The sequence below is a fragment of the Seriola aureovittata genome, chromosome 3 (assembly GCF_021018895.1).
Source record: "Seriola aureovittata isolate HTS-2021-v1 ecotype China chromosome 3, ASM2101889v1, whole genome shotgun sequence".
Classification (NCBI taxonomy): Eukaryota; Metazoa; Chordata; class Actinopteri; order Carangiformes; family Carangidae; genus Seriola; species Seriola aureovittata.
Window position 1 is genome coordinate 11,501,359 of NC_079366.1, and position 26,703 is coordinate 11,528,061.

General features: G+C 41.3%; 2 protein-coding genes and 1 non-coding gene across 7 annotated transcripts in view; 2 read left to right on the forward strand and 1 right to left on the reverse strand.

The window, feature by feature from the left end:
- micu3a (mitochondrial calcium uptake family, member 3a) overlaps positions 1-9,375 on the reverse strand; it is a 29,563-nt gene extending 20,188 nt beyond the window's left edge. For 4 of the 5 annotated variants that reach the window (XM_056372430.1, XM_056372429.1, XM_056372433.1 and 1 more), the window contains exons 1-4: positions 9,066-9,374; positions 4,189-4,336; positions 3,014-3,045; positions 1,650-1,728 (exon numbers count right to left, since the gene is read on the reverse strand). In XM_056372430.1, coding sequence (XP_056228405.1) covers positions 1,650-1,728; positions 3,014-3,045; positions 4,189-4,336; positions 9,066-9,326 — 520 coding nt within the window. In that variant the 5' untranslated portion in view covers positions 9,327-9,374. Of the gene's footprint in view, positions 1-1,649; positions 1,729-3,013; positions 3,046-4,188; positions 4,337-9,065 lie in introns of all 5 variants that reach the window. The other variant, XM_056372431.1, reaches the window with a different exon arrangement.
- trnar-ucu (transfer RNA arginine (anticodon UCU)) lies at positions 6,693-6,780 on the forward strand. The gene is given in 2 exon segments: positions 6,693-6,729; positions 6,745-6,780. It is a non-coding gene; the product is annotated as a tRNA-Arg (tRNA).
- A 5,427-nt stretch (positions 9,376-14,802) lies between the features above and the next one.
- On the forward strand, positions 14,803-19,467 carry LOC130166488 (fibroblast growth factor 20-like). The gene is made up of 3 exons (XM_056372116.1): positions 14,803-15,599; positions 16,589-16,692; positions 16,876-19,467. The coding sequence occupies exons 1-3, from the start codon at positions 15,266-15,268 to the stop codon at positions 17,119-17,121; spliced, it is 684 nt and encodes a 227-aa protein (XP_056228091.1). The 5' UTR covers positions 14,803-15,265; the 3' UTR covers positions 17,122-19,467.
- The last annotated feature ends 7,236 nt before the right edge of the window (positions 19,468-26,703 follow it).

Consider the following 26,703-nt stretch of genomic DNA (forward strand, 5'->3'; position numbering starts at 1 on the left):
ACGCAGTCAACAATGTTCAGGCAGGCAACGCTATGCATTCCTCTGTCTGACACACACGTCTGTCATTCTCAGAAATCTAAAGCCATTCCAAGGATTTTAACTGTCCTCGCTCATCATGGCGTGTTCGGACATCAGCACACACACACACACACACACACACACACACACACACACACACACACACACACACACAGCTTATTCACACAACTCTCAAGGATGAGATTATAATAAAGCTGAACTGCTTTAATGTGTAAATGAATGAATGAGAGGTTCAGATGTAATAAAAAAAATTAGTATACATAGAGAGGTATTGCTGAATGCTAACAGTGTGTGTGTGTGTGTGTGTGTGTGTGTGTGTGTGTGTGTGGTCTTGGCAATATGCCACTAGCAGTTTGAATAGACATGCACTGTAATAACTACAATAGCTCTCTCTTACCATGAAGACTTAGGTTGGTTTACAAACTTTCTCTTTTCCCTTGTTTCATTTCTCCTTGTACTTTGTTTTCCTGTACATATCCATTCCTTTACACATCTTCAGTTTCTCTACATTTCTCCACTCCTCTTTGCACTCTCTCCCATTTCATTCCCTCTCTCATCACATCTTGTTCTATTCTATTCTATCCCATCTCTTTCTCTACTCCCCTTTCTCCTTCCTTCCATCTCTTTTTTATTTTCTCTCTGTCTTTGTCTCTTCTTTTTCTCAGTCTGCCTCGCTGATTTAACAAGAGGATGAAGGTAATTCTCCTGTATACTGGCCCCTGAAGCGTAAACATAACAGACACTCACACACACTTGTTACAAGGTGTAAAACATTATCATGATAGAGGAGAGGGAGAGGGGATGCATCACACAGGGTGCGTTATATTTAGCATATCCCAGTGTGTGTCTGTGTGTGTGTAATTATCACTACGGGGACTCACTCCCAGACTGTTTGATTCCTGTGTTACACACTCCTGAAACAAATGCTTTAATTAGGGGGAGCTTCTCTCCCTCTATCTCTCTCTCTCTGTCTCTGTGGTGCTGTATAAATTATTCTGTTCCTATATGCAGGAGAGGAGAGGAGAGGAGAGGAGGGGAGGGGAGGGGAGGGGGGGTGGGATGGGGGGAGAGGAGAGGAGAGGTTTATTTTTAGTTTTTTCAGCAGGTTGCTTGGCTGTAAGTAGGGACAGCATGCTTCCAACCCCGGATTAGAGCCGCCTACAGTGACACACACACACACACGCACACACACACAAGCTCACAAACACTCTTTAGTCACACATCAGCAGGTAAGCACTGGTACACATACACATAAGCAAATGTACTGAAAAGCTGCTCCTCATATTAACAGGACATTAAAAAAGTGCATAAATTGTATTATGTGTTAAGTGAATTAGTATATTTAATATGTTTATAAAGCAAATAAAACTATGATGGTGAAAACCTATTCCACTGACATTCACTGACCTTGTTATTATCTGACTGCTGCTTATTTACTCGGCTAACAATTAAAAGTGTTCAGGAGTCTGAGTGTGTCTGTGCATTTGTATAAGTAAGTGCAAAGGTGCTCAAGGTGCCTTTGCTGCTGTTTTTCTTTTATGTGTGTGTGTGTGTGTGTGTGTATGTGTGTGTGTGTGTGTGTGTGTGTTTGTGTGCGCACTTTCTCTGACCTCTTTCTCTCAGGTTGCGGAACAGTTTCGAGGATCCTCTCCATACTGGGGGAGTTTCTGACAGGATCTTCTCCAGTTCCTGACACACACACACACACACACACACACACACACACACACACACACACAATTACACACATTCAAAAGTAGATACACTGTTAAACACAGACCTTCACCTTAAAGTTCAACTTTTAATGCTGACACGAACAGAGAGAGAAAAAGAGGGTAACATGCCATGGACAGGGAGGGAAGGACACACTACAAACTACTGATGTGTCATTTACTCTAAGAAAAATATTAGTTTTGTGCAATTAACTGAAAAAAGGTTTTTATGTCAAAACAAGAAGTGTATTGAAAATATAGTTTATCAAGTTACATATGACTATGCTTTTAAGAGAAAAGAAATTATATAACTGAGACAGATGAAGGACAAAAAGATTCAAAGAACATCCATTTCACATTCATTGATCGCATCTGGTGTACTACTACATATATTCATTATACTGTATTTGTAAAATTTTTAAAGTGTGACATGATCTTAATGTAAAGTCTATCGGTCGATCAAGAACATAAGGGAGTGAAACACTAATGTGCATGTGCATAACCGCACAGCCCAGAAGAAAACCCAAAAGCTAGATAGAAAACTTTTTTGTGCTTAGGTGCTTGTTGAGCAATTTTTAAATCCATTGAATGGGCACCATTTTGGAGTCTGGCATACAGATCTTATTATGGATCCATGGTAAACATGAATGTAAAAAAATTCAGGTTGCAGGTATTTAAATATTAAAAATCAATTGGCTTTGCAAATGTTATCTAAGAAAGGACATGCATTCAACATGTTTGTTGAGCCTAAAGGACACCCACAATACCTTTGGTGCAAACACGGAACCGAATTTCCGAAAATGTTTTCAAGAAAACTCCCCAGGGTACCTTTAAGGTTTACACTTGTTATTTCCACCTTACTTTACCAAAAGCAAATAAAACTATGGTCAATATAACTGACCACAACAAAGGTACAGTTTTGTTGAAGGAAATCACCATTTCTGATGAATGAATGGATACGAGGCTGCACATAAAATATATATTTTGCTGCTTTTTTAATACACATTTAGAATTAATTGCCAAAAACTAATCTTAATTAATATCATATTGAAATTACAACACAATAAAGTGTGAAAACGTAAAAGGTTCTGGCCTTCTGAAGCCAGTCTCTAAAACACGTCGACTGCTCTGCGTAGTCTAATGCCACAACTTTGACTCAAAGTGTATACATTGTGCACACAGCCTGCAACAGATGTAACATGCAACAGATGCCTGCAACATGGAGGAGCAGAAGAAAGAAGCATTAAGAGTGTGTCTCCCACCTGTTTGGTCAGGGACCTCCAGGGCCTCTTGTCTGCCAGGGAACGAGACAAAAGAAGAGAGAAGAAGAAGGGAAAGAGGAGAAGAGCGTTTGGGTGGGCTTGGTCAGATAGCATCTGTATGATCTAGAAATGGGTCTTAATGTGCCCGGTACAGTCACAACACACACACCAACACACACAGACACACTCACTATATATACACTGTCATCATCACAGGCCCATTTGTACGGTCTAAAGTGCCCTATGCTTGTCTTTGTAGTTTGTGGAATGTCCCTGTAAAAGCACATACTACTTTTGCTCTGTTTTATACAACAAAGTTCATCTAATTCAACTTCAAAGGGGGCATTAGAGGATGTCGGCTGCTGAGAGGGTATGTGCGGCTGTATCGTGTGTCAGTGAGCCACAGTAGATGTAAACACACACATACAGGTGCACAGTTTGCACGCAATACAATCACATGGCTGCTGAAGAAAGGAATGGTGGCTTTTTTGGACGGGTGTTTGTGATAACCTCAACCTGTGAGGACATTTTTAAAACAGTTTGTGCATGTGTGTGCACGTGTATGTGTGTGTGTGACTAACATTAAACTCAGACTAAACAATAGCTGTAAAACCATCTGCTTTGAGGCTGGCTGGCGAGGACTAATCTGTTACGACTGGCAGCAGGCTGACAGAAACAGCAAAGACCTGTTTAAACCCAGGATTTTAAAGGGTTTTAAAAACTTTGTTTCAGTAAAAAAAAGAAAAAAGGGTCTGTTTCACACCTGCCACTCACATCCATGTTGTTACTGGCAGGGAAAGAGAAATTTAATGCATAATGCCAGAATTAAAATCTAGATACAGTCGAGATATGAGCCACATGTTAATGCAGGATAAACATGGGGCTGATGTAATATATAATATATAACAGTATGTCTGTGTCAAATTGAAGCGTAAAAATTGATGCAAATGGAGAATGTAATTTCTTAACAATCTTTATACATTTTCTAACTGAAGTTCATATTATTTTGGGGTGTGACAGCATGTTCCCTACACAGCAACTTTAATGCGTTTGAATGCACTAGGTCTCAATGTGAATACAAAGACCATTAACTTTAGTATATTCTGTTTCTCTGTTTCACGACGAGTGTTTTCGACACAAAAGCAAAGGATGATTTGTGAGTGTGTGATACATACTTCTTGGTTCACTCATGGTGACCGACTCGATGAAGTTCTGCGGAGTCATGTACAGCTGGCCTTCATACTCAACAGAGCTGAACATGCGGAAGCGATGCTCGTGGGACGACATGTACACGTCTCCATCTTCAAAGTCAAACGGACGTGCCTGCAGACATCAGTAAGGCCGAGAGCAAGAGCAGTCATGTTCTGGTTATTGCAATATTATTACACATTGAGAATATCACATTTAGTGATTTGAAAAGTGCGACTTCTTCAGCTGTGATAGTTCTCTGTGAAGGAAGAACTCTGTGCCACTCATGCAGACAGATTTTGAACTGTATGCGCCTCTTCTGTGCTTTTGAACCTCCATAATGAGGAGGTCCATCTATTCTTGGCATCATCTCTCTCCATTTAGCTCTCTGAGATTATAAATAGAGTCAGCACCTCTGGCGCAATGCAATAACATTAAAACAGGGGAACACACACACACACACACACACACACACAAATACTTTGTCACTACTTTCTGCTTGATTAGCATCTCACTCTCTCTCTGTGAGGAGCCAGAGCTTCAACTTGATTAGCTGCAGTGTAGGAGAGCTGCTACGCCAACAGATTGTGCTGCAGGAAGCTGTGTAATTAGCAGAGAGGTTTCCAAATTTAAACCTGTTTGGCCGCAGGGCCCAGCGCACCGAGGTTCCTTCTCAGCTCAGCTAACATGCTAATGAGCACACAGATTCATTCATAAAGCTTTGATGCTGCTTTCACCAAGGGGCCTTTTGAAGGCATGAATAGGAGATGAGTGTGAGGCTTCATAGGAATGCACTGTAATCAAGTCTAAGAGCACAGACACCCATGGCTCTGACTCTCACTAATGAATGAAGTTTACAAAGTTCTGCAAAGGCAGCTGGGTTCACATCCCATGATGCACAACATGATGTAAAAAGTAATGTAAGCTCCTCGGAAAAAAAAAAAGCCAGTTATTTGAAATTACTCACACTGCAGTACACCGTGTTCTTTTGCAGCTTTAATGTCATGTAGCCACAACTCAACCTGTTTCTGTTGCCTAGTCTTGTTCTCCTGGCTGCACAGCAGATGCTCCAGGTGTTTTCCCCTCAGGCAACCTGGTATTCTCTGTTCACAGCTGCAGCTCTTTAGTCCATCTCCTGGGTTTCCTCACAGCTATACTGTCCTAATTCTAACCCTCCTGTGTTCCCTCCTGACATCAAATTGAGTTATTTCAGTTCAGGTAAATTACAGTAACGCTTAGCCAGCCCCTGCAGAAATCAACCACCTCTTGAATCGGAGATGTCAGAGATTGCCAAGGCTGTTTGTCAGCTCCTTTTCTTATTTGCAAGACATGATACAGTTTCAAAGAGGAAGCCCGATGCTGAACCATAGTCACTCTGCCCTCTTAAAGAGTAACTTCAACAGCTTTACCAATCAAAGTCTATTTACAAAAGTTGGAGATGACTACTGCATATATGAAAAAAGTTGTATAAAGCCTTTTATGGCTCCAGAAGGAGCTGTATGAACATTGCATGTCTTCTGGAACAGAGCCATATTACAGTATATGCATATAACAGCTACATATCTAGTTCGAGTCTAGCTGACCTTTGTTGCATGTCATACCCCTGTCTCTCTCTTCCCCTGTTACCTGCCTGCTTATTCACTATCAACAACACTATTCAATGAAGGCCAAAATGCGAAAAGAAAAATTGGCTTAAAAAAAAACAACAATGCACATCTCCTGCTTCTATGTATATGTTTATTTTCATTGAGAATCTTTGGCACAGGAATTTTGTTTAGGAACAATTTAAGTGTGTTCATTAGGTTCATATAAATACCAGCACTTGGTATCAACAGATACCCAGTACCCTAATCTTACTAATCATGAAGCATATCATATGTATAGCTATTGTTTCACTAGTTATTTGCCTAATGACTAATGTGAAGTTAGCAGTCTTCATGACATATGGATGCAAATATTAATGTAAATGTGCTCTGAATATGACGACTGAAATCTTTTTGGAGTTTGCTGTTGGCTTGTGCCATTCATAAGCTACTGGTTAAAAAAAATCTATCACTGACCAAACAGCTGTAGGCTGAAACTGTACCTTCTTAAACCCACCATTCAATTTCTGAACATGCCACACACTCCAGACTGCAGTAAAGATCCATATTTTCTTTCCATTTTTCCACCTCCTTCAGTTCTTCTGATCGCTCCTAATTTACAGACTGCACCCCTCGTACTCACTCTCTCACCTTCACATGGGGCGGTAGTTCTGGTAAGAGGAGTTTATCTTACTCTTTACTTCTCATCCTATGTACATGTTAGTTTAACTTTATTTATACTTATTTCTTAAAGATGGACATGTGCGACTAATTTGACTTGTGTTTTGACTTATTGTGCAATTCCTTTGAGTTTTGGAGAAAATAAACCTTGTGTCATTCATAAGCCCCTGGTTTCAAGTAAATCTTAGTAGATAGCTATCCTTGTCAGTTCAGGTGATATACTATGTGGCTCTGTGGCGTAATGGATAGCGCGTTGGACTTCTAGGCATTAGTGAAGTAATTCAAAGGTTGTGGGTTCGAGTCCCACTAGAGTCACTTTCTGGAGCTTTAGTTTTGTTGCTTTAGATAAATGTGCCTTTTGCAAAGAACTGCACTTTCATGCCTTTATTTCCATGCATTCTTATATGACGACCACAATGATAGTCACCTTTTCATATCCACTAAGAATTAAGTACATTAATTCGAGTTCTTTACAAGATACTTGCTGTATATTTTGCTGAAAACGGCAAAATACTACTTCTTAAAACATCCAAGTACTTCCTTCACCAGTGAAGTCATTAAAAAAGTACATAGCAGTCTGTTCTCAAGTAACTTAACATTATTGCATTTTTAGAAATTGCAGGAACTACTAACTAAGCTATTCAATGATTAAGCCTTGTAGGATAAAGTAACTACCCAGAAATTACTCTACCTCATTTTAAAGTTTTACTCTTGGAATTAAGATGTTGTTGTCTGAAATATCCTAGAATGCATCAACCAACTTAGTACATCTAGTCCATTACTGTACTGTAAGTACAATTTTGAGGTACTTGTATTTTACTCAAGTAATTCCATATTATTGTACTTTAGATTCTACTACAGCACATTTCAGAGTGAAATATTATACTTTTTAAAGTGATGCCTATACATGTGCAAACACTTTAGACAATTTCGATGTTTCTTAACCGTCACACAGTACCATCAGGAAGGCGTTTGATCTGTCCCAAATTCATTCTGCAGGATGACAACAACCCTAAAGCGTATGAATTTGTGAGTTATGGTCCAAAATGTGTGAGAGGTCACAATGACCTTGACCTTTGACCACCAAATTCTAATCAGTTTATCCTTGAATCCAAATTAATATTTGTGCCAAATATAAAGAAAATTTCCCTGGAAGCAAACTGGAGATATAACATTCAAGAGGCCAAAAGCATGCTTTGTAAGGTCAGTGACCTTGACCTTTGACCTTTGATGACCAAAATCAAAGCAGTTCATTCTTGAGTCAAAATTAAAATTTGAAGGGATTTCTTTGAGAGGTTCTTGAGATATTGCGGTCACAAGGCCAAAACCGTGTTTTATGAGTTCACCGTAACCTTGACCTTTGAACTTTGACAACTAAAATCTAAACAGTTCATTCTTGAATCCAGTTACATGTTTGTGTCAAATAGGAAGAAATTCCCTGTAGGCGTTTCTGAGATATCACATTCATGAGAACGGGATGGACGGGCATACTAGCCTACATACAGATGGACAACCCGAAAACATAATGTCTCTGGCCCTGGCTGTTGCCGGTCTGGAAGCATAACAAGGAGTCCTACAACAGATAGTATGGCTTCCTTATCTCAACATCATGGTGTCAGACTGGGATTACTTGAAGAGACAGAAGTCACTGAGACAGTCTAAATCCACAGAGGAACTGTGACAACTTCTCCAAGATGCTTGGAGCAAACTATCTGCTGAGTACCTTGAAAAAGGTGTGCAGGTGTAAGGAGAATTAGTGCCGTGTTACAGACACAGCATGGTCACACCAAATATTGATTTAATTCAGGTTTCTACTGTTTACTGCACTTTGCATTAAATTAATTGATGAATAAAACTACTGTACTTGTGACATAATTTTTGAAAGTATCCGCAGTTTACTTCTAGTGGCTTAAACTTGCACACTACTACTTTTGGTGCTTTAAGTATATTTTGCTGCTAATATCTTTACTTGTGTAAAATGTTGAGTTCGTGTCTTTTACTGAGTATTTCTACACCGTGGTAGTGTAACTTTCACTGATGTAAGTAAAAGATCTGAGTACTTTTTCCACCACCGGCATTTACTGTGCTCAGTTTTGAGCAGTCCCTTCACAAAGCGATGCACAGCTGTAAACAGCTGTACACAGCTGCCTGACGGACAGTAACATCCTCGACTCATTGTCATTTCAGCACCAGCTCGAGCGGAGAGCGCCATTCCTGCATCTGCGCGCGCACATCGTCCTGCAGCCAAACAGTGAGCAAACTGTTTCCACTGGGCGTGCTGGGAATGAATGACACAGTCTATCCGCCCGAGAGGAAAACATATAAACTGCCAACCACACCATGGCCACAAAACAGAAGAAGCCCCGTCTGACTGGGCCCGTGAGTCTAATTTTAGTGGAAGAAAATGTGAAAATACCCAGCGCTCTCTGCCTTTTCTCTCGGTGGTCTCTTGTTGTCACCTCCACACCGAGGCCCCCATGTCAACACAACACTTTTCCTTTTCCTGCCAACGACCTAACGAGTCGCTGCGTGTCACTAAAGCCCTGTAGCTTTTGTGTTCTCGTTAGCAGTCTCAGCCCCAGTATCAGTCAGCCTCCTACCTTTTCCTTGGCTTCCACGGTGGGGATGGATGGTAGTAAATCGTTGATGCTGTGTCTCTCCATCCTCTTCCTTCCTCTGCCGCTCGTCATGTCGCTGTAGAAGTAAAGTGCCACGGCGCCTCCCGTTGCGAGACACATCCCGACTGCAAGACACCTCCGCGCCCTTCCTCCACTGGTCTGACTAACGACGAGCTCGTTTCTCGCCGCCGACCAGAGGTTTACCTTCCCAGCCAGCGCTGCCACTCTGCGGAAAGCGGCCATCGCTGCTGCTGCCGCTGTGCTGCTATGCTTGTAACTTTGCAGGCAGCACAAAACTCGCGTTTCCCTGCTTTCATCGCGAGATGTGCGGCCTCTCTGATGATGCTGATGCTGAGAGCAAAGTCCTGCGCAGGGTGGAGAGGATTTGATGTTTCACTGAGGGAGGAATGAAGTGAAAGATAAACCTGTGTGAACTCACTTCATCCACTTTACATGAGCAGGATTTATAACAAACATCAAACAGGAGCAACATACATGTATACATGCAACAAATATGCAACTAAGAGAGTTGGCAACATCTCTCTTGGAAGACACACGCATCATAAAGGGCTCCATAGGGGCTTTTTGGGGCAGCAGTGGTGCCCTTTATTGGAGGCCCCTTTTCCCAATTTTTCTTGGGTGGACCCAAACTTAGCCTGGTTTCTAGGGCTGGGACAGCATGCTTATGCTGCTTTGGCACTGTCACAATACTGGGGTGCCAAGTTGATACATCTTGTGATTGTTAAGTATTGATATAATTCAATTTACTACGATTTTCGTTTACTTTTTTATCGGTAGACCATGGGAAAAACTTGAATCATACACTTCTAGAGACTATGCATCATGCATCATTTCCAAAGACATGACAAATAACATATCAGTCTTTCTGAATTTTATTTCGGCTGAATCATTGCTATAAACTCATTGGCTCTGTCTTTAAGCCATGCCAACAAAAACTCTGTTACTCTTGTAACTCTGTCAAAAACTGTTAGCTAAATGAAGAACTGTTGTAATTGAATTGAATAAACTACTGTTACAATAAAGTAAAATAAAATACTTTCATAAAGTTAAAGTATTGTTATAGTTAAGGTAAATAAAGTTAAACAAAATAATGAAGTAATAAAGTTAAATAAAGTACTGTTAATAAAAGCCACTGATGCTTTTATTCTGAAGGATCATGCTCATCTTGGGCAAGCAGTGTTGAGGAAGTTGTTGTGAACTTGAAGCTTTCAGCCAACACATGGTTGGACAGTGACAGTTAGCTGTTTGCAGTTAGCAGAAAGTCAAACTGTTACTGGTCCTTGGCGGCGTTAAACATGAGGATTTATTCAATGTGCAGGAAATTGACAACCTCTGGCCACTGTTCAAACAAACAGCTCTCTAGTTCTTGCGCTAGCTGTTATTAAACTAGCTCAGTGTAAATAATAAAATGAATATTGATTCAAAAATCAGCATAGCAATTAAAAAAGCATTAAAAAAAGGATAATTCTTTGATGGAAGAAGTTTGGAACAAACATGAATCATCCTAGAGCTGGCCACACAGCCAAACTGAGCAATCAGGGAAGAGGGGCCTAGGTACGAGCTCAGGAGGTAGAGCGGGTCGTCCACTTATCAGAATGTCAGTGGTTCCTCTGCTCCTCCATGACCAAGGATCCTTGGTCAAGGTACTAAACCCCAAACTGCCCCTCAGGGCCGTTCCATGAGTATATGGGCATGATGTTTGAGTGTGTGTGCAAATGGGTGAATATGGCAAATATTGGGAAGAGCTTTGAGTGCTTGATAAGACTAGAAAAACGCTATATACAGTACCAGTCAAAAGTTGGGACAAAGTGGCAAACTGACTTGGACAAAGTGTGTCTAAACTTTTGACTGGTACTTTAAGTGTAGTCCATTTACCACCATGGCTCAGCTTCAGAGATCCTGTCAGGAGAAGGGAGAAACTTTGAGAAGAACCATGTTGGACATGAAACTAATTTTTATAGACCACTGTTGGGTGGTTTAATCTATAAATATGCACAATATTTTACAAACTTATCTCATGCTTGCTATATAAAATCTTAATCACAAGAATAACTAGTGTCATGGCTGTAGATGTAATGAGTAAATAGAACAGTATTACCTTCTGAAATGTGGTAAAAGTATAAAGTAACATGAAATGGGAATACAACAAAAGAACTACAATACCCCTTTGATGTACGCTACCTAAAAGCTGTACTTACCTTCCAGCACTGCATTTACTGCCAAGATAAACTGGCAAACTGACTTCATGCTGATGTGGCACACATGCAAAATTTGCAAAATTTAGCAAATCACATTCAAAACCACTCAGCAAAGTGACATTTGTTAACAGGCTTTTACCCAGAATATACTCGCAACAAGAGAATCTTAGTCTTCACACTGTAATCAACATGACAGTCATCTCAGTTTACATGTGGGAAATTGTTAGTGACCAACAATATCAACATTTGTCAATCTTCACTTTTTATTGAGGGTCAGTGTGGTATCAGATTTTCAGTGGGAAGTGCAGCATCAAAGCAACTAGTGGAGAGCAGATATCAAACGAATATCAAAGATGAACTCTTCATTTAAGTCTTTACATGTAGGACTAATCTTAACCTGATGGGGCTTTTCTCATGACTTTGATGCTGAGAGAATAAAGTAACGAAGTCTAATAGATGGGCCTGTCACCTGTTCACACATGAAGCACTGTGGATCACTCTAACCTATAAGCTCCATTTAACCAAAAGTTGAAATTAGATCAAACAATGACTATCAAAACCTCTTGGTAGAAATAAACCCTTTAAAGGGTCAAGTACAGCAATTAAGCCCTTAATTAGTTCCTTTGATTTCTATTTTGTTCATAACCCAAGTTTGATTAGCCCATTACAGTGACTAATCCTGGCAATATGGTTCCCTAACTGGTTGATTGATGGAGATTATTAATTAAAAATACAACTGATCTGTAAGAAAAGATCATTAATTGTTAAATGTACCCTAATATTAACATCTTTGACAAAGATTCAGTATTGGCTGCTTCATAAAATCCAACCATTTGAAATATTTACATATAACAGAGCTCCAAGCTGAAAGACTTTATAGATCCCGTCATCTAAACACAGTTTGTCCAGTAAGGGACAAAAGGCTAAGCAGCTAAAAGTGGGCACTTATTCATTTTCTAACTGGCAGTTTAAATTATGATTAAATTAAACATGCCTATATTTTGATATGGCCCTTATGAACCCTGCTTTCAAAGACCCCAGGAGTTCCCCAGACCTCGGTTTGGAAACCACTTGCATTAATAACCTCTAGGCTACTTATTCAGTTATTCCATTATCCAGGCATTCGATTAGGTTGTAATTTCTTTGTGTGTGTTATATGTGTGTGTGTGGGTGGGTGCAGGGTGGGGTGGGGTGGGGGTGTAACCCTGGGGGCCTCCTCCTCCTCCTCATTTCCCTCCTCTATGGCTGCTGTGGTGGCTACATGCTTGGCTTCACTCTACTGCCCCATGCCACAATCAGGGCAGTAAACCCATAGAAAATGTATTTTAAAGCAAACCATGTGACCCTGGGAAATGTTCACTTGCTCCTTGTAGAGTGGAAATGTGGCGTTGTCGTTGACGTCTTCATTGTGGCCAGGTCGATATCCAATACATCAAGATCTGATCAGCCCGCAGGTCATTACGATCGATCCTGTCTCCTTTTAAAAAAAAAAAAAAGTTCCTTTTTTTTGCTGGCCATGAATACTAATGAACCGAGGCAAAGAGGGAGAAGGACGCACGCCACTCACGTAGACGCCCTCTTAGTCTGTCTGTCTCACACACACAGACACACAACCGGTGAACACCCACGACATAACAAGTCTCTTTTATAGGCCTCAACAGAAAATGAAACAGACATACCATATATGTGCCGCTGTCTTTCTGTCATGCTGCAGAAATCAACATTAGGCGTGCGTATAGCGACCACAAAAACACCTCTGCACCTTCAACTCATTTATCAACGCGACTCCCAAGGGAGGGGGCAGCTGTGTGTGCGCGTGCGTTTGTGCGCGCGAGCCTGTAGCCTATAGCTGCCAAAATCAATTCCATATAGGCTGGAATCATGAGCCCCTTCGCCCCTGGACCAAACCAGTCCAAATCAACCATGTAAGCTGCGGTTTGACCCCATGGCCATGCAACTCAGACCCGAATGTATAAAGAAAAGTGGTAAATTAAATATCTCATTAAGTCAACCCCTCATATTTGGAGGGAGGTCTTTTGGGTTCATTACTAGCTGGCAATCCACGGTTGACCAAAAAGCTGGACAAGCTTTTGAGTGGGTGACCATAGGCAATTTAATGTCTTATCTTCATATTTTACAACAGTTTATACGAAATACTTGATGTAAAGATTCACAAATGTAGCTAATCTTTTTTCCCTGCCAAAATTTTCATTTATAATCTTTATCTCTGCAATGAGATCAAATGCATTTTCTTGCCTAGATTACAGCCTGCAGTTAGTGACCATATGCATCGTGGACAGATGTTGCTCAGCGTTTGAAATCGGACGATGGTCAGTGGAATATGTTCAAAGTTATGATCAATGAAAAGATGTAAATGCTTAACGACCCCCGTTTATTTACAAAACGAATGAAGAGCCACTGTTCTTTTTTCTGAAGTCCTTCAAGTGTCAAGTGTCGGGGTATTTTCTAAGCTCGCAGTTCAAACAGGTATATTCCCTTCTTCTGGTTATTATTGCCTGATCCCCTTACAAGATCCCCGCACTTTGAAGCCTCTGTAGGTCTTTGATTCGTCTTTTAAGACCACAATTAAGGATATACGGGCTCCCGTGCTGTTCAAAGCATCATGGAAAGATCAATGAAGGGATTGACAGTCAAGTGATGTCGTTTGCACAGGTGTGTGTGGGGGCGTGCGGTGCAACTGTGTGTGTGTGTGTGTGTGTTTATATCTGTGCGGGTGCTGTGAACGTGCGGCTGGGTTATATAAAACAGGGGCAATAAATCAACATTGGAGTGCGAAAATTACGCAAATGGGGGCTTTCCTCTCTCTCCCGCCGCACCTGAGTCATTTCGACAAGGGGGGCGTGGGGCTGTAAAGCGTTTAGGGTAATAGCAATATCACTTTCATGGTGTTTGACACACACACACACACACACAAGCGCGCACACACACACACACACACACACACACACACACACTCTCTCTCTCTCTCTCTTTCTCTCCCTGTCTATGTGTCACACACAAGTTGTTGCGGAGTTGCGCACTCCACTGCGACTCTCACAAACACACACAGTTTAAACTGGCAGGTATATACGCACTGCTGAAGTGCCTATGAGCAATGTGACATCGAGTCTCTATGAGCGTCAGGGAAGCAGTCGTGTAGCTGGAGGGCAGCAGGGAAAATAAGCCTGTCAGGCCAATTTTTATTAGTAGTTTTTAATTTCCTCTCAGAGTCCCTGCGCTCTCGGCACTGAAACTGAACATCAAAGGTGAGGCAGGGGAACGACGAGCTCAGGGATGAAGGGACTCTCTTTCAAACGGGAAACCGAAATGAGCCATAAAGGGAGGAGATCGGGGCGCATTTGCATAAAGAGGCAACTTAGGGTGATTTTCTATACGGAGTTGTGCTTTATATAGGCTGGATGTGGAGCGCAGTGTCCTGGTCTCTCTGCGTTACATCCTGCTGCTGGAGGAGCTGAGGCAGCAGAGGGTACCGCAGAAATACAAGGCTGAAGTGAATTAAGGAGGTTACGAGGAGAGAGAGGGAGGGAGAGAGAGAGAGAGAGAGAAAGAGAGAGAGAGAGAGAAAACCCTGATGTGCACCGGAGTAAAGGGGAGTATCCCGAGGTGATGAGGAGAGAGAGGGAGCGTACAGAGGACAGGAGAGAGGGATAAATAGCAGAGGAGAGGAGGAGACGGGACACGGGCAGCTGCAACCGGGGACACCTGCATACATCAAGATAACGCGGGAGTTTAATCTCAATTAGATGACAGTCTAATCAGCGGTGCTGGTGACTGCGCCAAAACGCGCACTCATTGGGGATTTTCTCCGCCTGCACGTCTAACTTTTCTTTTTCTCCGCTGACCCCGGCTCGCTGGGTCGTACCGAGGCTCTCTGCACATCACTCGGATCTCGACTCGGATCTCCTGTATTACTGCAAACCGGATCGGGTGTCCTTATCTGTGATGGGGGCAGCAGCCGAGGTTGGGAGCTTCGGCAACGGATTTCTGGACAGCTTTGGTCTTGCGGGTGCCGCTCCGGCTCCCGTTGGCTCTCATTTCGTTCTCACCCCAGCCGGGGCGGTGGACTACAACTCGGTAACCGGACTGATGATGGGGGGACAGGGGCAGCAGCAGGAACACATAGTGTCCGCGGAAAGACTGTCCCGGAGCCTGGCGGACCTCAGCCATCTGAAGGGGATTCTGAGGCGGCGGCAGCTCTACTGCAGGACCGGCTTCCACCTGGAGATCCGTCCCGATGGCACGGTGCAGGGCACGAGGAAGGACCACAGCAGATTCGGTACAGACCCTTTAACAACTGAAGCTATTATTGTCATTATTATTATTATTGTTATTATTATTTTTGTGAAATATAGGATATTGTCTTTTTGTAAGATATGTAAGATAGGCTGTTGACAGGTATCCTTATGGTGAGGCATTGAAACACTTTCACACACACACACACACAGACTAAATGTACTGTAATGATTTTATTCTCAATGCTCTTTACTACACATCAGAACCTGGACTAAAATTAGATTTAAATTGCAAATAACTAACCAACTCACTGTATAGGAAGACACAGCTGTACCACCTACTGGAGCACCCACTTTATATAACCATCAAATATATCTATGCTACTACAGCCACACAAGTCACTATAATCATTTCAATATACTGTGATGGCAGCTGGTGCTAAGCTGTAGTCAGTGGTGCTACTAGTAAATGTTATAATGCACCCAGTGAAACATAATTTCTTTCCAGATAAATGAGCTTTCCAGGTGGGACAATAGTTGGAATATTATATGTTTGCACATTCATAGCACATTTCCTCTTTGAGATTAGATTTGAAGCTTTTCTTTACTTTCACCAGCTTATCTTCAGGTATCAGCATAAACACCTGCAGATCAAGAGTATACCTCTCAGAGAGCTCTTTTAGTTGCTGCAAGGCTTAAGCACTTCTGGCACTTGATTTATTCCATCTGAGACTTGGATGTAACTTGCCAGAGGCCATTCCAGACACCCAGCCTAGCTTGTCAGAGTCAGCTGGTGTGTACTGGTGTGTGTTTTTGCACTGAGTGCTGGTACATTTTAGTCTCACCATCAACCTTCCTATTTTAAAAATACACAATATTGTAGGACATTGTGCAAGTAGCTGTGAAACAAACCTGTGATATACTGTGCCCAGAAGGTGCTGTTTGTGTTAATGAGGTTGAAATTACTTACCAAAAATTTATTTGGACAAAAGCATCTGCCAAATGAATGTAATGTAATGTAATGTGTGTGCAGGTATTCTGGAGTTCATCAGTCTAGCTGTGGGACTGGTCAGTATCAGAGGGGTGGACAGTGGCCTCTACCTCGCCATGAACAGCAAGGGAGAACTGTACGGATCGGTGAGTACACACGCTATTGAACGCACCCTAAATTCATCTACACTTGCACAGCGATGTGCATTTCAAAATACAGTATGTACCAGTTCTTCACGTATCTGATGTGTAATCCATTGCCAGCAGGTGGCACATTTGGCACCATAAAATTCATATTTTCTCTTTCTCTGCTCTTCTTTCTTTCTGCAGGAGAAACTGTCAGCAGAATGTGTTTTCAGGGAGCAATTTGAAGAAAACTGGTACAACACCTACTCCTCCAACATCTACCGGCACGGAGAAAAAGGTACATTTTACTTTGTTGCTCTGAACAAAGATGGGACGTCCCGTGATGGAACGAGGTCAAGGCGGCATCAGAGGTTCACTCACTTTTTACCGAGGCCTGTAGACCCGGATAGAGTACCAGAGCTGTACAGGGACATACTGGGCCAGAGCTGAGACTGATGGGGTGTTTCTTTGACCCTGTCAGAGCTGGTCTGAGCTAAAAAGCAAACCCAGTGCACCTAATCTTCTTCTTGAGGAAGATGGGAGATCTTGTTGATCTAGACAAAACAGGATCATAAAAAGTGCACCAAATCAACACTCCCCATCGCTGGAATGGAGGAAGGGACCAGACCTTCTTTAAACCAGACTGCCCGTGGAGTTTGACAGAGCACCAAGGATCTTCTGTGGAAGATGTGAAGGCCCCTTTACAGACACAGAGGCTACTTTGACCTTTCTATTGGACTATGCAGAGGCCCTGGTGGCCAAGCAGATGTTCTATGGATTTCTTTTGAGTTTCCACTAATGGAATCCAACTACCTGCTAGTCCAAACTGCATGTTCAAGAGGACAAAAGTGTGGAACTCATAGTTGAAATTAACACCTGGCTGCTTTATAGCTTTTTACTGCTGTGGCTGTTGAGTCTTGTCATTTTCACTGTTTTCAGTAGGGCTTTTTATTTCATTCTAAACACTACTGTGGCTGCTATGTAAACGATTTATTGAAATGCATAATCCAGTATACAGAGTGGCTGGTTTACACTAAAAGGTAGTTTCATGCACTGGAAAGCAGCCGTGTTTGTTCTGGGAAGCGGGTGTGTATCGGGCTGACTGTTGTGATGACATGGATGGATTCTCCTTGAAACTGCCCCAAAGACAGAAGCTGCTCAGAAAATGTGCATGAGGAATAAGAGAAGAACAGGCCCAGAGGGCTTTTATATGGACTTCCTCTGTGGTGTCCCGTGGCGGAACACTGTGCGTTCTGGTGGAACTCTGGAGACTCAGTCTGGAACCCAGTGAAGGAATTCTGTTGTTCTCCCACTGACTGCACGGAACCGACAAAGACACCTTTACAAACATGTTGACAGATTTTATTCTTATTTATGAGGTTTTGTTATCTAGGACATACAGTATATTTATTTCATATATTTATTTATTTTGAGAATATATTTTTGCAGGTATGAGATAAAATAAAATAAAAATATCCAGAACAAGCCATGAGAGGTTATTCTTGTTTTGTTGTTTTTGGTTTGTTTTTTGCATCATCACAGCATATACTTTTATTTTGAATTCTGCCCATCTGACCAACTGTGTTTACAACTGGAAACTGTAAAATGATAGGTTTAGCTGAAAATGAGTCACATAGATCATTGATGAAAAAAACTCTCTTCACAGTTAAAAACAGCAAAGTTTCATTTTACTGCCACAAGACCTGTTATCTGTATCTGTACTGATTTGACTGATGAGATCTGCTTGTTAACAAACACAGATCAAATTGTTCATTACTTCATCATTTATGTGGTCCCTAACCTTAATGCCAGTGTCCAAAAGAGTTAATGTCTTCAATTTGCACTTTGGAGATTTTGTATTGCACTTCAGTAAAGTTGGGGAATTTGTAAGAGGCTGATTAAAAAAAGAACTCTTCAAGTCATTGCAGCAGAGACAGTGATATGCTGACTATTATTCAAGTGTCAAAAACACTATTTACCAAAAAAATGGCATAATTCCCATGATGTGCATTGCAGACTTTCCATATCCTGTTTTTGAGAAATCGAAATGGGACTGCCCTGGTTGACAGTGCCCATTAAGTGTGTTTAAACCAAGACATTGAGATAAAACGTTTCACATCTAAGATTTGCAGTGGCCAATTCACATAAAGCAGCATGCATGACCTCCACAAGAGCAACACACCCTTATACAACCATATGCATCCTACTACTCTTCTTTTGGTCTTGCAGCTGCAGAGGGCAACCTGCAGCAACACCATGAAATATTAGACAACTAACACAAACAAGCTGTTGGGTTTCTCTATACTGCAAGAACAGTGATGTCTGAAAACAACTGTATGTAAATGTTAAAAAGAGAACATCCTTGTCTAATCAAACAAATAATAAAGAATGGGTCCATGTCTATCCAAATCTGTTAACACATGCCTCAGTCCTAAATTTACTTATGCAAGTAGCTGTTGGTGAAAAGGACTGTGGGCCACCAGTATGACTACCTTGTTAAAGGGTAGATAGTGCTACAACATAAGATAGCACCATCTAGTAGCTCACAGCTCAAATTATATCCAATAAAAATAGAGACCCAGGTTGCATGCTTTGCTTTGTCTCCCGACACCTTAAAGGACCTTTCTTTGTGATACCATGAACTGATCCTTATGGTAAAGTTTATTTTCCAGGCTCAGTTCCAGTTACACACCTCTGAAGCTGGACTACCTTGCAGATACTACAGACTCCTCCATGTTCTACATATATGACATTAAAACTTCCTTTGATTTCCATCAAATCTTTTCAAACTTAAAAGTCAAACCATTCCTCTACATTATTTAGTCTTTTAGTGAAAGACACATGTGACTGTGTTACTCTCTTAGATAACAATAAAAGCCTTGTTTTTCCTAAATTCTTTCCAGTTTCATGCATTTTTGTATTTCCAAATTGTGCTTGTGAGCTGTTTCCATTGAAATGGTTAATAGTATGGCTGAATTAACAGAAATAGACAGAGTAATGGGGAAGGAGGAGAAAAATAACATGAAGTCATCTATGTGAAGAGACAGCACGCGCTTCCTCTGACAGACACTGCAATTAGACAAGTGACTGGCAGGACGAGTGATCTGCTGCGCTCTTTCATCCTCCCGTTCATCATCCCTTTATCTCGCCCTTCGTCTGCCTGGCTTAGGTGAGTCATCCCTTGTTCTTATGACACCTGAGACTGAATTGGGCAGATGTCACTGTGGTATAGGTGAGTGAGAGAGAGCGAAATAAAGCACAGGAAACAGACAAAGTAGTGCTAGAGTTAGAAAATGATGTAGCAAGACAGCGAAGGAGGACAATGAGAAAGACGAAGGTGTGGGATAGTTGTTTTGCAGACAGAAAGTACAGCTGAAGGTATTGTTAACGGGATATTTTTTTAAGGTTCAAGCATTGTGGTATGTTGAGTCCATTCTTTATCTTGGAAACAATTTCACCCAAAGGTCCACTTAGCAGTTGTTCTGCAGCTTTTGATCACACAATCTACCTCAGCCGATGGGGTTTTTCCAGTTGTGGAATTGCAAATGTTTAATTTTCTATTTTTCTGAGCACTTTAAAGTCCTCTCATCCATTTTGGCTTCAAAGTTGAGTTTCAAACGTCCTTCTTTATATAGATTATTCTTAAGTAAACAGCTGTTAATGCTAACGTTGGCTATGTAGCAATAGCAAAACTTACAAATAGCTCCTTGAACCAAAACCACAATATTTTCTTAACTTTAACCAAAGGTTCAGAGTTCAGAGGGTGACTCGTTTCCAAAACCAATAAACACGAAAAAGAATATTCAAGAAATGGATCAAATTGAATGTTTGTCTGCTGAAACATAAGCTGCAAATGTTAGTTTGTCCAGCTAAGTGGCTTATTACTTACAGTAGTAACACATATTATTAGCTAACTACATTATTTTGTGGGGTTACAAGTTATGTTAGAAAAACCCTGTTCAGGACTGGGACATCACAGTGTAGTATTTAATCACTGTGTAGCAGCTGGTTATGAATGCTTTCAGAGTTCAGTGCAACGTTAGTGGCTCTAATTTGCCCTAATTTGGGTAGGTTGACAACCTGAGTCCAGCTGTTATGCAGAAATGTTTGCCAAACACATCAGTTAGCTCGCTTTAAAAAGTATAAAGTATTTAAATAGCGCAAAATAAGTGAAATGTTCCCTTATCATACTTTGCTGTATGTAATGGCTGACTAGCTCTATGAAGTACAAAGCAAAGCTGTCCCTTTATTTCCATGTTCCATTCTGCATAAATCATTAATTGGTGAGGATGCTGGCAGCTGATAGCTTTGTTTCTCTTAGCAATTATATTAAGCATGTAGCCAAGTTCCTTTTTTTTAAGCAAGGTCATGGAGCATGGAAGAATAATTAGCTACAAGTCCGCCAACCTGAAAGATCATATAGGTTGCTTGTCCCTATCCTTGGATACAACGTATGTGAGCATACCAGCGGCAGGTGTACCAGACATGTGTTGCCATGGTAACAATAATAAATACGCAGTTAAGATTGTTCATGGATTGGTTAGGGTTAGGCACAAAAATCACTTTGTTTTTCCACAATTATGATATGATGTGGAAAAAAAGAAATAATAATGAGTATCGGATTCACATTATAATTCAAGTGGGTTATGATTAGTTGAAGATTGTAGAGAAATGGAGTGAAACTGGAGTAAGCATAATTCAGTTACTTGTCAATCTTTTAATTACTTTGGCACACCTTAAGCCCTCTTCGCACGGGACTAGAATTACTTGGGGATCACGTGTGATTTAGGGATTTATCCCCCATGTAATGTGTAGTAACCTTTGCTCTACTTCATACAGGCTAAGTGCGCTAACAGGCTGCATAGAGTTGTGTGAGTGAAGTACAATGCTTGGACCCCCATCTGTGGCCCCCAATGGCCCCTGTGTACTGGGGACGGGAATGAAAAGGCTCAATAAGGCCTGGCTCACCTTGCGCAGAACTGAAGCAGAACTCAGTGCTGCCTGTCAATTTTTCCCCTTCAGCATCTGGCCTATGTTGGACTGACACCGAAGAACCACCAGTTCTGTCATATTCGTCTTGAAATTGTTTTATTTCTCCAGCTGCGTTTCACATCAAGCAGATATTGCTATATAAAGGTTGGTGCCAGCATACAGGCTCATTGGCTCTGCAACATGTTTCAGATAAGATTACGGAACACTGCGGTTCACATCTGCCCAGTGGTACAGGCCAGAGCATGGTTACATTGTGTCTAGTTAAGACATGGTTCACTGTGTATATAATCCTCTGATAGGGGTGTACAGTGTAGGATGAGAGGAAGAGAACATCAGAAAGACAGTGCTTGAGTACCAGCATACGTACACTGAACGAGAGTGTCAGACAGGGAGAGAGAGAGAGAAAAACCAGTCAAGAGAGAGAGGGGTATGACTTGAAAGTTTGTAAGAAACAGGTGGGTTTCCGTGAAGAAGAAATAGAAAAAAATCTGTATGTGGGTTCTTAGTGTTGCCGGCCTGTCAGGCTGCAATCTTCCTTTGAAGTGTGTGTGTGTTTGCTGGGAGGGGGGAGGCATGTTTATGTGAGTCAAAGTGACTGCATAGATTCATGTCAGCACAACGTCTCTCTCTGTGTGTGTGTGAGTGTGTGTGTGTGTGTGTGTGTGTGTGTGTGATCTGTGAATCTGTGTGAAGGTGAGCCAGGGGTTCTCCTGACTTGAGGGCTGTCTGACTGATGTGTGAAGGCCCATGCGTGTGTGTGTGTTTATGTGTGTGTAGTGCCGTGCCTCCACCCCCTTCTCTTCCCTCTGTCTGTCCTCTGTGGGGTTTTCCATTGACTGGTTAGATCTCCACTGCTGGATCCAGCAGGTAATGGTCCATGCAGAGATAACCGGTGCAAAACAAGTCGAAAAAGGAAAACTGATGCTGAAATTCTCTTTAAAACACTTCTCTTCTTTCTTGTATCTTTCCTGTTACTCTCCTCAGCATGCTACCTAAAAAGCTCCATTAAAATTACATCACATTGTCACTCATTTTGTTGTATAGACTGTATGTTGTAATCAGCTGCTTGTACCCCAAAACACCAAAACCTTTAAAGCCCAGTTTCAAATGTATAATTTCTTTTCCTGTTAAAAAATATTGATTTTATGACAGCAAATCTTACAGTTTGAAGTTAGTGTGTGTGTGTGTGTGTATGTGTGTGTGTGTGTGTGTGTGTGTGTGTGCGCGTGTGTGTGTGTGTGTGTGTGTGTGTGTGTGTGTGTGTGTGGTCTTTCTGTTTTTCTCAACAGGCAGGTGTAGAAGTCAGTGATCTCTGCTGGTACGTATCTACGATTCGCGGAGTCCACACAGGTGTTCTTCCTGCAGTCCTCAACACACGCGCACACGCTTATGACATGCGTACACTGTCTGTCATCACTTTTCTGTGCGTGAGATTAATGGTGCAGCAGGAGTGACTCAGCTGTGGTGAATTCAGACAAAAAAAAAAACAAAAAAAAACTATGTGTCCTTCCCAAATTCTTAGACCTACTAGAAAGCTATGAACTCAGCCAAATGGCAAATGACTAACAAATGACTTCAACTATGATGCTACGTTATCAGTGGCTACATTTCTGCTGACCCAAATTGTACAACTAACCACTGTTCAAATCCACACAATTTAAACTTAAGTCCTATTGAATATCCTAAAATTTTAAAGATAACAAATTCAGTGAATTTGAGTTGAAATACAAGATTGTCAAATGTGTTTGTCCTAACTGAAGCATCTCTATGTGAACATGCAAACACCTTAATCCATGTGTGTTCATGACTGAAGTTCATGACTGGTTTTCACACTTTTTGCACTCTTTGCTACTGGAAAAATTTCAAAGGATGGTGTACAAAACAATGAAAATGATCTACAATTCCACATTTCCTGTCAGCTCCACAGAGCATTTTAGCATCTTTCGGCTCATTGTTTTGATTTTACAGCATGCCACTTTACTGTTTTGGTTCACTCTCACAGATGTCATCCACCTCATTTTCTGCCACACCGGGCATCTGCTTTCAGCTTAAAAGCCCTAAAATCCTTCTGTACGCTCCTGGCCCAGCACCATCATAGATAAAGTTAGCGACTGGCTGGCGGTGGAGCATTCAGCAGCTAAAGAACCAGATATTTCCCTCTGGAATTAATGAAGGCCAAAGCAACGCTAAAAGTATTAAACTGTCATATCAGTGAATATTGGACTCACATTCGCCAGGTTGCCAAAGACACAACTACAGATCAATGCTAATGCTCCATGTCTGCTAACAACTTCTACATATTAACCTCATAGGGTGATAATATAAAAGTCTGTTTACAGGTTGCTCCACTGCCCCCATGTGGGAAAAAAAAATCAGTCAATGAAGGCAAAGTATTCAAAGACTGCTAGTTACATGTTTTGTATTTACTATACACTAAATAAAAGTGTTGCCGTTGTTAAATTACTATTTCACACAAAAAAATTTGAATTGCAAAAGCATAATTATATGCAAAGTGATTACATTAAAAAAGAATAGAGAGCACTGTAGAAAGAGTGTAAAGGAGTGTAAGTGGTAAATTATCTCAGAAAGAAAAACAATACACAGTTAAACCACATCATAAGCTGAAGTAAAGCAAGTGTCCCTGACGTGTACCTCCACACCCCCCTGCTATTTTCGCTCGGTCTGTTTCAATGAAAGAGCGTTGCCTGACATATTGCAGATGAAAGATTCATACCAGTGCACATATTTTCAAACCTGTTATCATAGATAGTTCTAAAGCAGTCGCTGAACATGTTGTTGAGCAGAAGGCAGATTCCATGTCAAATACCCATCCAACCACTGTCTTCAGCTCATATTCACAAACCTGAAAACCACAAATTACACACAACATGGTTACGGCATGAAATTGGGCAGAGAACGAAAGCTAGTGCTGTCAGATCTAACTATCTATGTTTGTTCCATACATGATCATGACAATTACAATGCATGTTTATTAGTTTACAGTAGGTGTTGCCATTAAGATTTTGATTGAGGTCACAAAACAGTGCCAGCACATAAAAAATAATGGTGGTGCAAAGGTTGCACATGAAATAGGTTGGTCTATGACTGTTAACTGCTTGTACCTTCTAACTTTAATTAATTTAGCTGACTGAATGATGCTGGTTGGTGCCCCATAATGCATTTTTGCCAGTAGACACAGATGTATAAAACAACTCATTGAACCTGCAGGTGTGATCATACATACAACAGCAGTGGATTTATTTTGAAAGTTGTTCAGGAAACATTGTGGGCGTGAAAAAAGTCAGTCAAAAAAGTAAAAAAAAAAAAATCTGTTTGATACTAAACCAGAAAAACAGATCTCTGGTGCTATCTGCATCATTTGTTTGATAATTTACCAGTGGTGAAGTGAAATGACAAGTAGTGCAAGAGTTGCAAGTGCAAAGAAAGAGGTATTGGGAACTGAACTGATAGGAGGGAAAAGAAGGGATTAGAGATGAGACAGCAGACACCTATTCCCCTGTGGTTCTCCACCCTTGTGGTCTAAAATCATTTATGTGGCTTACGGCGGACATGTTCGTTCAATGCTATGGATTCACAGACAAATTCACTCCTAAATTCTTAATAGGAGTGGAAACAACCATTAACATGCCAGACGAGGGGGGGGGGTTACAGGGAGGGAGAGGGTGACGAGGGGAGGAAGGGAATAATACTGTGAAAGAAGGTAAAGAAAAGAGTATCACATTATGACCAATCAGAGGAAAGAAAGAACATTCAGATGCTTGATCAGAAACGTTGCACGGCACATTAATAGGAGCGGTACCTGGGGTAGGGTTTGTACCAGTGAGGTCAGCATTTTGTAATATGCAAATTCAGGAGAACACAGAGACCAACTGGGAAAATTGGTGGTTAAAATTCAAACAAAAACCGCGAAAGATGATGAGATGGGTGATATGAATGTCTGTGTTACGTCACATTTCAATTGTATCTGGATTAAATACTTTGAGATCTGGTTGTTATGTATGAAGTGAAACACAACCTTCTTAATAAACGCTTACACTCTGAGCATAACTTGATTTGTGTCTGTCGTAAATGAATCGTCTATACTGAGCCAGGCCTACATAACTTTTTAACATTTCAAATAATTAATATAGATACCATTGTACGAGATGAATGTCATACTAAAAAGCCATTATATTTTGCCTTTAAGAACTTGATAGATTCACCAGAGTCAGCCAACCAGGCTCTTCAGCAACAAAGAGCAAACATTATTTACCAACCTGGACCTGACTGAATATTCCAGTCAACATAAAATCGTCTCACTGTTAGCAAGGACATGTGTACATTGCATCTCCTCAACCACTCTGTCATCCTGGTCGTAACACAGCAGTTGAGAGATCACGATAAAGCCTGTGAGATTGGATTGTTTCATTAATATTTGTCCTTCTAGGCTCATTAACAGTGCAAACTTCTAGGTAGCTACATGCTCTTAATCACCGGAAAATTTATTATTTTACTAATAGGATTGCAAATAATATACGATATGAAATGGACATAATGATTAAAAATATTCCATGCTCTTCAAATAAATGACTTTCCCTCCTAAATTCACACCTTGAGGGGTCAAAGCCCCCAGGACTCTCCTAAATACTCAGCAGACCCTGAATTCAATAATGGCCAGAGCTATATTTTTATTATCAGCCTTCATGGGTAGTCTAACACCACTCAGCCTCTGGGGTACACACACACACACACACACACACACACACACACACACACACACACACACACACACACACACACACACACATACAGAGTGGAAGTAATTAAAGCAAGTGGAGCTAAATTGAAGTATATTGAACTCATCTCTCACACGCTCCCACTCTGTCGATAGATCACTCGCCAAGCGCTATCGACCGCTGCAAAGACTTCCCTCTGCAAAACACTCCTCTCTGCAGTGTGTATGTGTGTGTGTGTGTGTGTGTATGTGTGTGACAAGGTATGTGTGTGTGATGTGAGCTGGTGAACAGGAGAAAGGGACAG

Bases quoted from the DNA above. Each gene is read 5' to 3' on its own strand.
- LOC130166488 (XM_056372116.1), top strand. From the start codon at position 15,266: ATGGGGGCAGCAGCCGAGGTTGGGAGCTTCGGCAACGGATTTCTGGAC. The intron at 15,600-16,588 runs GTACAGACCCTT...ATGTGTGTGCAG, and splicing joins GAAGGACCACAGCAGATTCG to GTATTCTGGAGTTCATCAGT. The intron at 16,693-16,875 runs GTGAGTACACAC...TTCTTTCTGCAG, and splicing joins AGGGAGAACTGTACGGATCG to GAGAAACTGTCAGCAGAATG.